We start from the raw sequence: 13,253 nt of genomic DNA, 5'->3' as shown, positions 1-13,253 counted from the left end.
GGGCCCAGGCAGCGGTATTTTTAAAAAGCTCCCTGAGTGATTCTAACATACAGTCAGGGTTGAGAGTCACGGCAAAGCCGTCTGCCATACCAGCAGGCAGAGTTAATGACTCCCTCTTCTGCACTCCCACAGCCCTAAGCTTTTCCAGTGCTCATGAAATTTAATGCTCATTGTATTAAAGTTAGTGTGATATAGTAAGTGCTCAATAAATGCGGTTGTTACAGTCCTTCTCCCTCCAACCAAGCACATACAGAAGTGGTTATCTTTACCATGGGAACGGGAGAGTGGGCTCTGGTTTCACATCCAGTGACACTGTCTGCGGAATTAATTTCTATAAACTCGCCAGGATATCAACTCCCTTCCATGTCCCTAAACACACACACACACACACACACACACACACCCCGCACTGCCTTTTCTGCATAGCCTTTGGGTCTGGCTTTTACATTGTTGAGACTGATGTAGTTGGAAGAATGAAAGAAGCAGCGTTATGAATGTGCTGACTGCCTGACAGAATCCGAATGTCACCTGCCTTCTGCCCTGTCCTCTGTGTCATACTTTACATGGTGTTTTATGGCGGATCCTGCCACTTTAGCTTTCAAGAGCAAGTTGTCAGGTGTACTTTGTCAAAGGCTTTCGGAAAATCCAGATAAATTGTGCTGTGTGCCCTGAAACTGTCAAACCCGTATTTTACATCTTCACAGTGCTTGACAATTTTATTTAAGTTGAATCTTTCTTCCTTCCTCCTCCGATTTACCTTTGCCTCCCTGACCCTCATATCAATCTGAGGAGTGGAGACCCTGCCATTTTTGGTGTTGAATATCCTCAGCTCTGAATGTGCCCTGTCTGGCGTACAGCACGCTGGGTGGTTCTCTCAGCCTCGCTGATGAGGAGAAATCTTGGGAGCTGTTTATATCTGGAGGAGGCTGTGACGAGGAGGGCTGGAGATGAGGAAGAGACCAAGGCAGATCAACAGGACCCCAGGTCCATGACAACACCATGTGCTTAAGGGCTCCTCACTCTCCTGAAAGCGAGGCCTGTAGCACTTCCCTTTCCTCCTCCAACTCACCTGGAAGGAAACAGATTGCACTTACAGTCTTCTGTCTACTGTAAAAAATCCTATTTGTAGTCATTTTAAACTGTCCTCACCAAACAGCATTAGAAGGTTCAGTGTTCATGGGATGGTAGCTTCTTATAGTTTCCCTTAAGTACCGCATCCCGGCAGTGGGGCCTTACCAACATTGTTCACACAGACACTTCTCAGCCAACAGGTATTTGTTTTGTAACGTGATTTTCTCCCATGAGTCTTGGTGAAATTTTCCCTTTCTTTTTCCTTAAGGTCACCATGACCTTGATGAGCAGTAAGGTGCAGTACATCCAAGTCCAATGGCAAATTTCACTAATGTAAAATCAGATTCATCTTAAAATTGTATAATAAGTGTGTATATCCAGTGTGTACATGGTATATTTTAAGTGTGTATATCTGTGTATATCTAATATACAGTGTGACTGGGAACAAATCTACTAACCATTCTGTCCTGGTTCTTTCCTGGTTAAATAGCAAATCGCTACCTGGTTCCCTTAGAAGCTATGCAAATTAATTCATGTTTGGAAAACGATTTGAAAATTTAAATCAGTCTAGAAATATCAAACAGTTGCATCTTCCTAGCTGAGAGGGCCCAGGTAATTCATAACCTCCCATAATAAAGGTAAAAATATTGTTAGTGAGCTATACAATTACATGTGATTTACTAGTATATGCAATACATATAATCTTTTAAGTCTAGACATCATTTAATAGGAACAATTCATATTTCATAATTATAATAAAACATTTTATGACTTTAGGAAAATAATCATCTTCTGTAACTGATCTATGTCCTCACCATTTCTGAGATCTGCAAGAGTCTACTCAGAGTTCATCTGAGTGTTGACTGATGTATTTATCTTTAAATTCTCCCAGGTTATTTTTTTTTAATCCTCAAAACTCTAATATTTATTTCCTGGGAAATTTGCTAGTACAAAATTTTGTTGTATTCAAAACTCTTCTGCCAAGATTTAGCACTTTTATATTGTAGTCATTAAAATTGAACAAAATCTTAATGTTCCTTTATTAACTACTATACTGACTTTGCATAGTGGAAATCACAACATGTTAATTGGATTTAATTAACTATTTTAAATTACACAAACTCCTCACAGTAGACAATAGCACAGAGTACTCATGAGCAATAAAATTGGAGCTGATATTGCTACCTTATTAAAATGTAATGAAACTATTCATAATCTTATTTATTGTTTACAAGAAGAAAACTTCATTTTGAAAGCAAAAATGTCTGCTGAAAACAGATTTTTGACCATCTAGGCGAGCGTTCAGAAGTTAATGAAAGGGCCCACCGTCACCAGCCTCACGGTTCTGCCAGCTTCTCATCGCACGAATCCCTATTTCACCCCGGTGCCAGTCTTACAAAAAGATGCCAGTAAAGGTTAGTGATTTAATAACCATATTATGTGTCTAGGAATCTAAAGGAAAGAGAACTGAGGTCGGGTTGGGGGCCTGAGTTTGAATTCTGGCTCAGCAACTAATTCTCCTAGGTGACCTTAAAGAAGTCAAGTCCTGCCCTAGCCGGTTTGGCTCAGTGGATAGAGCGTTGGCCTGTGGACTGAAGGGTCCCAGGTTCGATTCCGGTCAAGGGCATGTACCTTGGTTGCAGGCACATTCCCAGTAGGGAGTGTGCAGGAGGCAGCTGAATCGATGTTTCTCTCTCATCAATGTTTCTAACTCTCTATCCTTCTCCCTTCCTCTCTGTAAAAAAAATCAATAAAATATATTAAAAAAAAAAAGTCAAGTTTTACTCTGGCCTGCAAGATTGGACTGATGATCATTAGAGCCCCTTCCACCTCTAAAATCCATCATTTTATAGATATAATATGATTTAAGTGTTGAGTTATTACATATTAAAAGTATTGTGTTTAAGTGATATTTCTAGAAATGTTCAAGCTTCTGAGTAGATAGTTTCTACTGGTAACATTTTAAAGTCTTATTTCATATCTCTGATATAATCAAGTGAGGCAGTTCGTCTTTAATTATTTCTATCTCACTTTCTATCTGTTGTCTGGAGGTATTTTGGACCTAATGTTGGTTCCCAAGGGTTTTTCTGGCACCTAGAGATTTAAAGTCTTATAGCTCCTATATTCTCTGTTTGTTGATCTGCTGGTGGATGGCTAGCAAAGCTCAAGAGAACACAGAATCGTTATAAGTCTCTCAACTTGTTAAGCTTCCCACAACTATATTACTTTCCTAGTTATGAACCATCATTGTTCATAAATTTTTGTGGCATATGCTTTTTGTTAGTTTACATAATATTCACTCCCTGGGAGTACTGAATAACATCAGCAGAGTTTCTATTTCTTGCTTTAGTGCCAATTTATATTCTTCCTAGATCAGTTAGAATGAATGAAATAGTGAACAAATAAATCAATCAATTAATGCTTGCTTTAGCAATAGACACAATTTTAAAAAATGTTGCAAAACAAAGGTAAATCTAGAAACATGGTAGCTTGGTCCAGGGAAAAAAATGACATTTTTATCTCTTAATTATCTACCAGAAAAGACATGACCTATCATAACATTTGTGATTAATCAACCCATTTATAGACATGTATTTATTGAATACTTGCCATATGTTTGGCATTGTGCAAGGTAATCTGAGAGTCAGGAAAGCACAAGCCACAGAAATGGAGATTTTTTACATATTTCTGATGCTCTTAAATGTCACTTAAGCCTCACCCTAGGTCTACACAAGTCCAGCATGAGGTGAAAGATGAACCACATCCAGAAGAAAAAATCATTTTGGAAAATGCAGGGCGAACTTCCCTGCTTTTTCTTGAATTATCTTGCCAAATGCTTTCTCTACACTCCAGCTACAGGGGCCTTCTCTCTGTTCCTTATCAGGCAAACTCATTTTCACATCAGGCCCCCACCAGTGCCTTTACCTCTGCCTGTACAAGTCACTTCCTCAAGCATCTGTTGTTGTTGTTTTTTCTTCAAATATTATCACAGTTTGTAATTATATATTTACTAGAGGCCCGGTGCACATTTTTGTGCACTGGTGGGGTCCCTCAGCCTTGCCTGTGCCTTCTCACAATCTGAGACCCCTCAGGGGATGTTGGACTGCTGGTTTCGGCTTGATCCCCATGATGGGGCCCGAAACTGGCAGTACAACATCCCCCGAGGGATGTAGTAGTGTGTGAAGCAGCAGGTGGCCAGGGAGAAGCCCGAGCTGCACCACTCCTGCTCATCCTGGCCCCTCTGTGCCTGCTGCTGCTTGGAAGCACTGCCATAGAGGCAGGAGAGGCTCCCGCCACTGCAGCTGTGCTCACCAGCTGTGAGCCCCACATCTGGTGCCCTTTGGTCCTGCATTGAGCGTCTGCCCCCTGGTAATCAGTGTGCATCATAGCGACTGGTTGACCGGTTGTTCGGTCATTCGGTCACTTAAGCTTTTATATATATATAGATTTGTGGGTTTGTCTTCACTACTAGAACCTCCATGAGGTTTCTCTGGTTCACCACTGCATCCTTAACCCCCAGAGTAGTTCCTGATACATCCTAGGCACTTAACAAATATTGGTTGGATGAATGACATAACGAATGAGCTTTCAGTTCCTAATCTATTCAACAGGAAAGTAGGAGTGTTATGAAAATTTAATGAGACAATGGTATTGAAAGATAATTTTAAAAAATGTGTAAAATCATGACTCATACAAATGTAAAATGAACACGTCAAAGATTTTATTTGCCTCATCAATTAAAAGAGGGCATCTGTAAGACGTCACAACTGATTTAAAGAAGAATCCAGAGAACACACATTTGTAGGACTGGAATATTGAAATAAATTCACAAATGGATGCAAAACTGTCTTTTCCATGGGAAGGAGGGGTGTTCCTACACCAGACAGAATTTCCATTTATGCCTATGGATAGAATTATTTGCATTATTATCAGATTTTTTTGCAAGTCAACCTTAATCTCTACAGTTGTAAAATAGTATCATCCGAGACGAGGCTCAGATAATCCCTGGCAGCAGCAGCATTCCATTGAAAAGGCATTCAACCATCTCTTTTGCTTATTCCAAAACTTAAAAAAAAACCAAACTTTTCTTACAGTCTTCTCCCATTATGATCAAAGTGTTCTCCAAAAAATATATACATATTCGCAGACTAAGGTTAGTTTCATTAGGTTTGGCCTGGTTGTTTACATAGGGGTAGCGAGAATGTTAATTCACCATCTAGGGCATTTCAAATTTGCTCTGCTGAAAGTCTTCCTAAGGAATTCAGAGAGAACTTTAAAAGCCTCTATTATTTACTTTACAGAGGCTAGAAATCAAGCCCAAGGAACTCTGTCCACTCTATTTCAACTACAGGACCTACGCATTTGGGTAAATTCCTCTCTCCCAGAGGTACTTTAAATATCCTAAGGGTCTCAGGCCTGCCAAGAAGTGTTCCTTACCTGTAAACTTTGTAACTGGCCAGTTTGGGAGGCTTTGTAAGCATTGGCATCATAAAGTCAACCTTAGTTCTTTAAAAGTGATTTATTATACCTGATTAATAAGCATCATTCTTAAATATTAAATTCCAATTTTTCTAATTATATCTTAGTAAAAGGAAAACAGATTTGTATTGACACTCTGCAAACAACTATATTGCCATTAAAAGTAAGGAGGCACTGCATGGCTGGAGTGGCTCAGTTGGCTGAGCATCGTCCTGTGCGCCGAAAGGTTACAGGTTCAATTTCCAGTCAGGGCATTATCTGGGTTTTGGGTTCAATCTCTGGTTGGGGCATTTATGGATTTATGTTTCTTTCTCCTTCCCTCCCTTCCTCTCTCTCACTAAGCATATTCTCAGGTGAGGACTTTTTAAAAATGTAAGGAGACTCAATGAGAGTGTCTGAATTTGTGAAGTGAGGGGGGGGGTCACATCTAAAGTATTAGAAGTTTATTTTGGGGGAATTCTAAGAATATTTATTACATAAGCATTATTTCTCTCTATAAGTCATTCAGAACAGACCTCCTTTAATTTAAGAGACTTTACAATCTAATTGATTAATACCATTTGGAGACAGGAAAACATTACATTTGCAGCGAGAGACAAAGCCTTTCTGAATTTTAGATACATAGACATACTGTATAGATACAGAGAAAGCCTATCTCTCCCATTCTACAATTTCATACACAGATAAAAATAAACACAGAAACACAAAAACTTAATGGTCCAGATATCAGTTATTCTCCTTTCTTGTGGGCATGAAAGTCCTAATTTATTTGTGCTCAAAATACACAAATAGACAAAGAAAAAACTACCAAACTATATTCTCCATTGTTTCTCACTCAACTGGGAGCAGAAGACATTAATCCATATACAGAGGTCACCAAATTTCCAGTCATTTTAGCTAACAATAGACTGTAAATGAACCAAAAATAAAAACAAAACACAGGATTAATAGGGAGTAGTATTAAAATGAGAAAAACAGAGTCAACAAAATTCTGTTTCCACTTTGAATTCACCTGTGGAAGCCAAGAAAAATGTGTGCCTGGGCTTCATTCTGTATGAGCTACATCATTTCTGGCAATTTCAGGTGAATCTTTTGCTTATCTTAGTGGGGTCTCCAAAATTGTTAAAGGATATTTTATTTATATATTTGTAAGTAAAATCATGACTCATACAAATAGAAAATGAGGTTAAGAGTGTTATTTAACTCATTAATTAAATGAGGAAATTAATAAAATGTTCCAATTGATTCAAAGGATAATCCAAACAACAGACACATTTATAAAAGTATGGAAATAAATTTGCAAATAGGTGCAAAACTGGCTTTTTGGGGTTGGGGAGAGAATTGCCCCTCCATGTGACAGGATTTATTGGCATGTGTATAAACAAGAATTATTTGCATTGCTTTCAGTTTTCTATAAATTAGCCTTAATCTCTACAGAATTATAAAGTAGACTAACTACTGGTAAAACCAAAGGTGATTATACGGTCAGATCATCTCTAGAGGTGCCAGCATTTTTAATGAAAAGCTATTTACTAGGCTGTCTTTCTTATTCCATAGTCTTAACGTTTTCTTTTTAATGGTAAATGCAACACACGTGTGTTTGTCTAAAATTAAGTGAATTGCTTCAACCTGCACTAAAGCAAGGGTTAAAATCATGCTTCTGTTCTTTGGGATTTTCAGAGAATGACCCTCACTCTCATAATAAAATATACTGAGAAGGAGCTCTGCTTTTCACATCTGCAAAACAGGCGTAGTTCTGGGAAGTGAGATTTGATATTTATAGGTGGAAAATATTTGTGAGGACAAAGAATTAGTCTAAGTATTTAAAGCATTAGTATTCACTTCAAAAAGGGCTTGAGGAATTGTACTCTGGATCAGTAAGTAGTTCTTAAGTTTTCAAGAGTATAAAAGAAGGACCTGGAGTGCTTATTTAAAATGTAGGTTACTGGGCCTCAATTCTAGTGGTTCTCAAACTTCAGGGTACATATTCAAAAATGCATATTCCAAGGCACTGACTGCAGAAAATTGGGCAGGCCTTGGAGGGCTCAGAAATCTGCCTTTGTGATAAGAAATTCTCCCCAGATGATTCTGCAGTAAGTAAACTGAATATTTCTTCGTAATCAAGTGAAGTCTCCTTTAGTCCACCAATCCCTCAGTAGTCATTTTTCTGAGTTCCTATAACACTAGACTTTAACACCTTAAAAAAATTTTTTAAATATGTTTTTATTGATTTGAGAGAGAGAGGAAGAGAAAGGGAGAGAGAGAAATATCAATCAGTTGCCTCCTGCACCCCCCCTTACTGGGGATCAAGTCCACAATCCTGGCATGTGCCTTGACCGAGAATCGAACTGGCCACCTCTCAGTGCCTGGGATGATGCTCAACCAACTGAGGCATACTGGCCAGGGTAAACACCTTTAATAATAACATAATATAGTCATTAGAGGTCATAAGGCAAATGGAAGCAATAGTTGTCCCTCTTAGAATGTGTGTCAACTTCTTCAGCTTAGTCCACCTTGGTACAGAGTTTGTACTGTATACTAGGATTTTACTGAGACCCAACGTTCTTTACTTTTCTTATTATATGAGAGCAACAAGAAGCTAAAGCCCTATCACAAGTTTCTCTCAAGCACTCCCAGAGTTTCTGGGTTTCTGGCTTCAATTCAATAGATCCACCTTAATGAAAGTTTTGCCCCTGACAGCAAGCTTTGTTCAATTATTCATTTATTTGTCAATTTATTCATTTGTTTATTTATTTAACAATGTCTTGTCCTTAAAAAGCCTTGCCACCAGCCATGCCAACACAGTATGAGTTCCAGGAATTGTAAATTAGTTGCATTAATACTAATGTGTTGCCCAGTTACACTAAAATAACCTCTTTAGGCATTCGCATATTCTGGTGACATGAAAAATGTCCAAAAATAACTCTTCTAAAATATGACTCATTATAGCAACAAGGGCATGGTTTCAAGCACACAGAGTTTCTTTCTTTCAGAACAAAAGATCTCTTTAGTTATTAAGACTATGTGTCCAATTTCTCTGAAATTTATCTTATTTTATTTTTTAAAATATTATTTTATTGACTTCAGAGAGGGCAAGAGAGGGAGAGAGAGATAGAAACATCAATGATGAAAGAGAATCATTGATTGGCTGCCTCCTGCACGCCCACACTGGGGATTGAGCCCGAAACTCAGGCATGTGTCCTGACCGGGAATCGAACTGTGCCCTTCTGGTTCATACTGGTAGGTCAACATTCAACCACTGAGGCAGGCTGGCCAGGCTGATTTCTCTGAATTTTAAAGGAAATAGCAATCCTATCTAATAAAGAGGTAATATGCAAAGTGATCATCACTCCAACACACAAGATGGCCACCCCCATGTGGCCAAAGATGGCCGCTCCCATGTGGACACAAGATGGCCACCACAAGATGCTAGCAGGGGAGGGCAGTTGTGGGTGATCAGGCCTGCAGGGGAGGGCAGTTGTGGGTGATTAGGCCTGCAGGGGAGGACAATTGGGGGGGACCAGGCCTGCAGGGGAGGGCAGTTAGGGGTGACAAGGCCTACAGGGGAGGGCAGTTAGGGGTGACCAGGCCTGCAGGGGAGGGGAGTTGGGGGGAACCAGGTTGGCAAGGGAGGGAAGTTAGGGGTGACCGGGCCAGCAGGGAAGGGCAATTGGGGGTGACCAGGCCTGCAGGTGAGGGCAGTTGGGGGGGACCAGGCCAGCAGTGGAGGGCAGTTGGGGGAGACCAGGTTGGCAAGGGAGGGAAGTTAGGGGTGACCGGGCCAGCAGGGGAGGGCAATTAGGGGTGACCAGGCTTGCAGGGGAGGGCAGTTGCGGGGGACCAGGCCAGCAGTGGAGGGCAGTTGGGGAGACCAGGTTGGCAAGGGAGGGAAGTTAGGGGTGACCGGGCCAGCAGGGGAGGGCAATTAGGGGTGACCAGGCCTGCAGGGGAGGACAGTTAGGGGTGAACAGGCTGGCAAGGGAGGGCAGTTAGGGGTGACCAGGCTGGCCAGGGAGGGCAGTTAGGGGCAATCGGGCCAGCAGGGGAGTAGTTAGGCGTCAATCAGGCTGGCAGGGGAGTGGTTAGAGGGTGATCAGGCTGGCAGGCAGAAGCAGTTAGGGGCAATCAGGCAGGCAGGCAGGCAAGCGGTTGGGAGCCAGCAGTCCTGGATTGTGAGAGGGATCCCAGATTGGAGAGGGTGCAGGCTGGGCTGAGGGACACCCCCCACACACACACCATGCACGAATTTTGTGCACCAGGCCTCTAGTATTATCAATAATTGAAAATGTCATAAGTATGAGAAGTTGAAGTTTGCCTTGAAATTATATTTCTACCTTAAAATGAAATGATCTTAGTACAAGTTTATTTCATTTTGCCATTATTTTTTTTATTTTTATTTTTTAAATATATTTTATTGATATTTTACAGAGAGGAAGGGAGAGGGATAGAGAGCTAGAAACATCGATGAGAGAGAAACATCGATCAGCTGCCTCCTGCACACCTCCCACTGGGGATGTGCCCGCAACCAAGGTACATGCCCTTGACCGGAATCAAACCCGGGACCCTTCAGTCCGCAGGCCGACGCTCTATCCACTGAGCCAAACCGGTTTCGGCCATTTTGCCATTATTGGAAATGCCATTTTTTTTTCTTAGATTCGAACTTTAGGCTTAAATAAACAGGTACTGTAGCTATTTTTTCATGCAAAGGATTAAGATGATGAATTGAGTAAGTTACACTTGTGAAATGTATAGAGCTCAGACTTTGGGGAAATGCTTAAAGTTAAACTCATATTCTTCTAACCTCCCTTTTTAGGGATTTTAAGTATGATAGAACGAGGATTGATTCCAACAACAGCAAAGATTACCTTTCAGAATCCACCCATTGCACCCAGAGCGGCTCCTCTGCATAAATTTGGTGAATCACATAAGAGTCCAACTGCCGGTAAGACAGCCTGGCTGGTATGCTTAGCTGGGGACACACAGAAATCACCTCCCACCCAAATCTAGTCGTCAGTATCCAACTCTTACCTTTAATAATAGGACAAGAGGAAAATTGTAATGATTCTGAGTTGCACTTTACTGAGTAAAGTGACTTTAGTCTCATTGTAGAATACCTACTCAGGGCCTATGTTCTCTGTGTGTTAGAAGGTTGGGATTTTTAAGGGACTTGCAGCGTGGTTGGGAAAACAAGACAGATAAAGATAAATACCAATACAAAGTATAGAGGATAAAGACCAAATGGATGTTAAAGTCTAATGCTGTACGAGCTAAGAGCAATGACTACTGAGGGCTTGAGGTGCTAGAAGACTTCGAAGAGGAGGCTGCATGGAATCGGGTGCTCAGGAAAAGCACTGACCTGAATCTACTATTTAGTTGCAGAACCTCAGGCAAGTCATTTGCTTTCTTTTTATTTCTTATCACATTTATTGGGTTGACATTGGTTAATAAAATTATATAAATTTCTGTGATACATCATCTATATATTGCATCCTGTTATTTACTTTCTTCGGACCTCAGCTTTCCCAGTTTTGAAATGAGGGGTTTTGGCTAAATCAGTTAATCTGTTCAACAAATACTAATAGTTGTTGAATACTTGCTTTATCTGAGGTAGCATTTAGGTGCTGGGGACCCAAAAGAGAAAAAGTCAGGCAACATTTCTGCTCTTGTGGTACTTAACATTCTAGTGGGAGGTATAGATAATAACCAGGTAAGTAAATGAGAATTTAAGCACAAGCAATAAAGTAATAATAAGTAAGTGATAAGCATTAGAAATAAAATAACATGGGTTAGAGAGTCTTAAGAGATGGTTACTTTGCTTGTGAGGGAAGGGTCAGTGAATGCCTCTCAGAAGATTTTCTGAGGTTTGAGTTTAGATCCAATTAAGAAGAAGGACCCAATCATGTAAAGATTTAGGAAAGAGCATTCCAGATATAGGATAGCACAGGTACAAAAGCCTTGAGGACTAAGGAGAGAATGAGCAAGAAGTCTCGTATGGCTGAAGGGCCAAGAGCAAGGGAGATAGAGGAAGGAGATGAGGCTGGAGAGGTAGAAAGGGATGACATGATATAGGTTAGAGCAGAGACGATGAGTGGTCCTCAATATTCATTCTTCTCTACTTCCACAGTAATAGAATTGTGGGTGGGCACAAGTCAGCTTGGCTAAAGACTACATTTCCCTGGCTTCCTTTCAGCTAGGTGTACCATGTGACCAGGTTCTGGACAGTGAGAATGTAAGCACACATGGAAAGGGAAATTTCTGGGCTGTGCCCTTAAGAAAGAAGGAACACTGTCTCCCCTTTTCCTGTCCTCTTTCTGGCTAGCTGGGATGCAGAAGTGATGGGCAAGCACTTTGGAGCCATAGAGGGAACTCCATGCTGAGTTTGGCAGAGTTGACCTGACAACCTCAGACTATCTTCCTTTTGACTCTTGTTTGAGAGAAAAATAAACTTGTAACTTGTTTAAACCACTCAGTATATTTTTGGATCTTTCTTTTTAAACATCTTAGACTATACCAAAACCAGCGTGGCAGCCTTTCAAACCATGATGAGGAGTTGGATCTAATCCTAATTACAATGAGAACCCACTGAAAGCTCTAGATGACATATATCTTTGTCATCACTTGATATTTTAGGTTTGTTTTTTAATGTTACCTATAAGATGAATAATGTCTGAGGATTTCATGTTAAACATGATTAAAAACTAAGAAGGATCAGAGTGAAAATAAATGAAACAGAGACTAGGAGGACAAGTGAAAAAATGGATGAAACTAAACGCTTTTTTTAAACAGGATGGTGTGATCTGATTTATGTTTTGGTAAGATTATTCTGGCTGCTTGACAGATAATGAACCATAGGGGAGAATTAGTGGAAGCAAGAAGACTAGTAAAAAGGCTATTATGGTAAATTCGATGAGGAGTTATGGTGGGTTTGAGGAGGATAGAATCAGTAGATATGAAGGGAAGTGAACAAATTCAGGTTACATTTTGGAGGTGGAGCCCTGAGGACTGACTGATGGACAGGAGTGAGGGAAAGAGAAGCATCAAGGATAAATATGTATGACTGTATGAATGAATGAATATGTATGAATGTGCCTCAATTTTGTATACATTCTATTAATGATGGGAATGTCAGTGGTTTATACCATAGAACTATTAGGAATAATACTACTATGAACATTCTTGTACATGACTTTGAATGCATATATGTATGTACTGCTGTTGGATCCATATGAAAAGTAGAATTGCTGAGTCGTAGGGTAACATAAGCCAGATTTAGTAGATATTGCCAAAATGTCGTCCAAGATGGTAATACTGATTTATTTTCCTGCTAGCAGTATATGAGAACTCAAGATAATATATATCTTTGTCATCACCTGACATTTGGGGTTCATTTATTTTTTAATTTTAGCCATTCTGACAAGTCTGTTGTGGTATCTCTTTGTGGGTTTAATTTTTCTTTCCCTAATGACAAATAACATTGAGCAGTTTTCTGATGTGTACTGGTCATTTGAGTATATTCTTTTTAAAGGTGAGTTAAGACTTTAACCTCTTTTTTAAAAAAATTAGTTGTAGCCCTGGCTGGTGTGACTAAGTGGTTAGGGCTTTGGCCTGTGCACATGAGCTGAAGGTCCCATCCATAGTCAGGGTGCATACAGGAGAGGCAACCAACTGATGTCTCTCTCTCTCTCTCTCTCTCTCTCTCTCTC

General features: G+C 40.2%; 1 protein-coding gene across 1 annotated transcript in view; it reads left to right on the top strand.

Annotated features, from left to right (window-relative positions):
• The window catches only part of IQCH (IQ motif containing H), a gene marked incomplete at both ends in the record, with an annotated part of 220,231 nt that overhangs the window by 69,006 nt on the left and 137,972 nt on the right, over positions 1 to 13,253 (top strand). The window contains 3 exon segments of the mRNA XM_080640562.1: positions 2,366 to 2,486; positions 10,364 to 10,492; positions 11,235 to 11,257. Coding sequence (XP_080496688.1) covers positions 2,366 to 2,486; positions 10,364 to 10,492; positions 11,235 to 11,257 — 273 coding nt within the window.

Source organism: Plecotus auritus (genome assembly GCF_963455305.1).
Source record: "Plecotus auritus genome assembly, chromosome: 1".
Lineage (NCBI taxonomy): Eukaryota > Metazoa > Chordata > Mammalia > Chiroptera > Vespertilionidae > Plecotus > Plecotus auritus.
The sequence above is the reverse complement of the archived record's forward strand: the minus strand, read 5'-3'. Positions and strand labels throughout refer to the sequence as shown.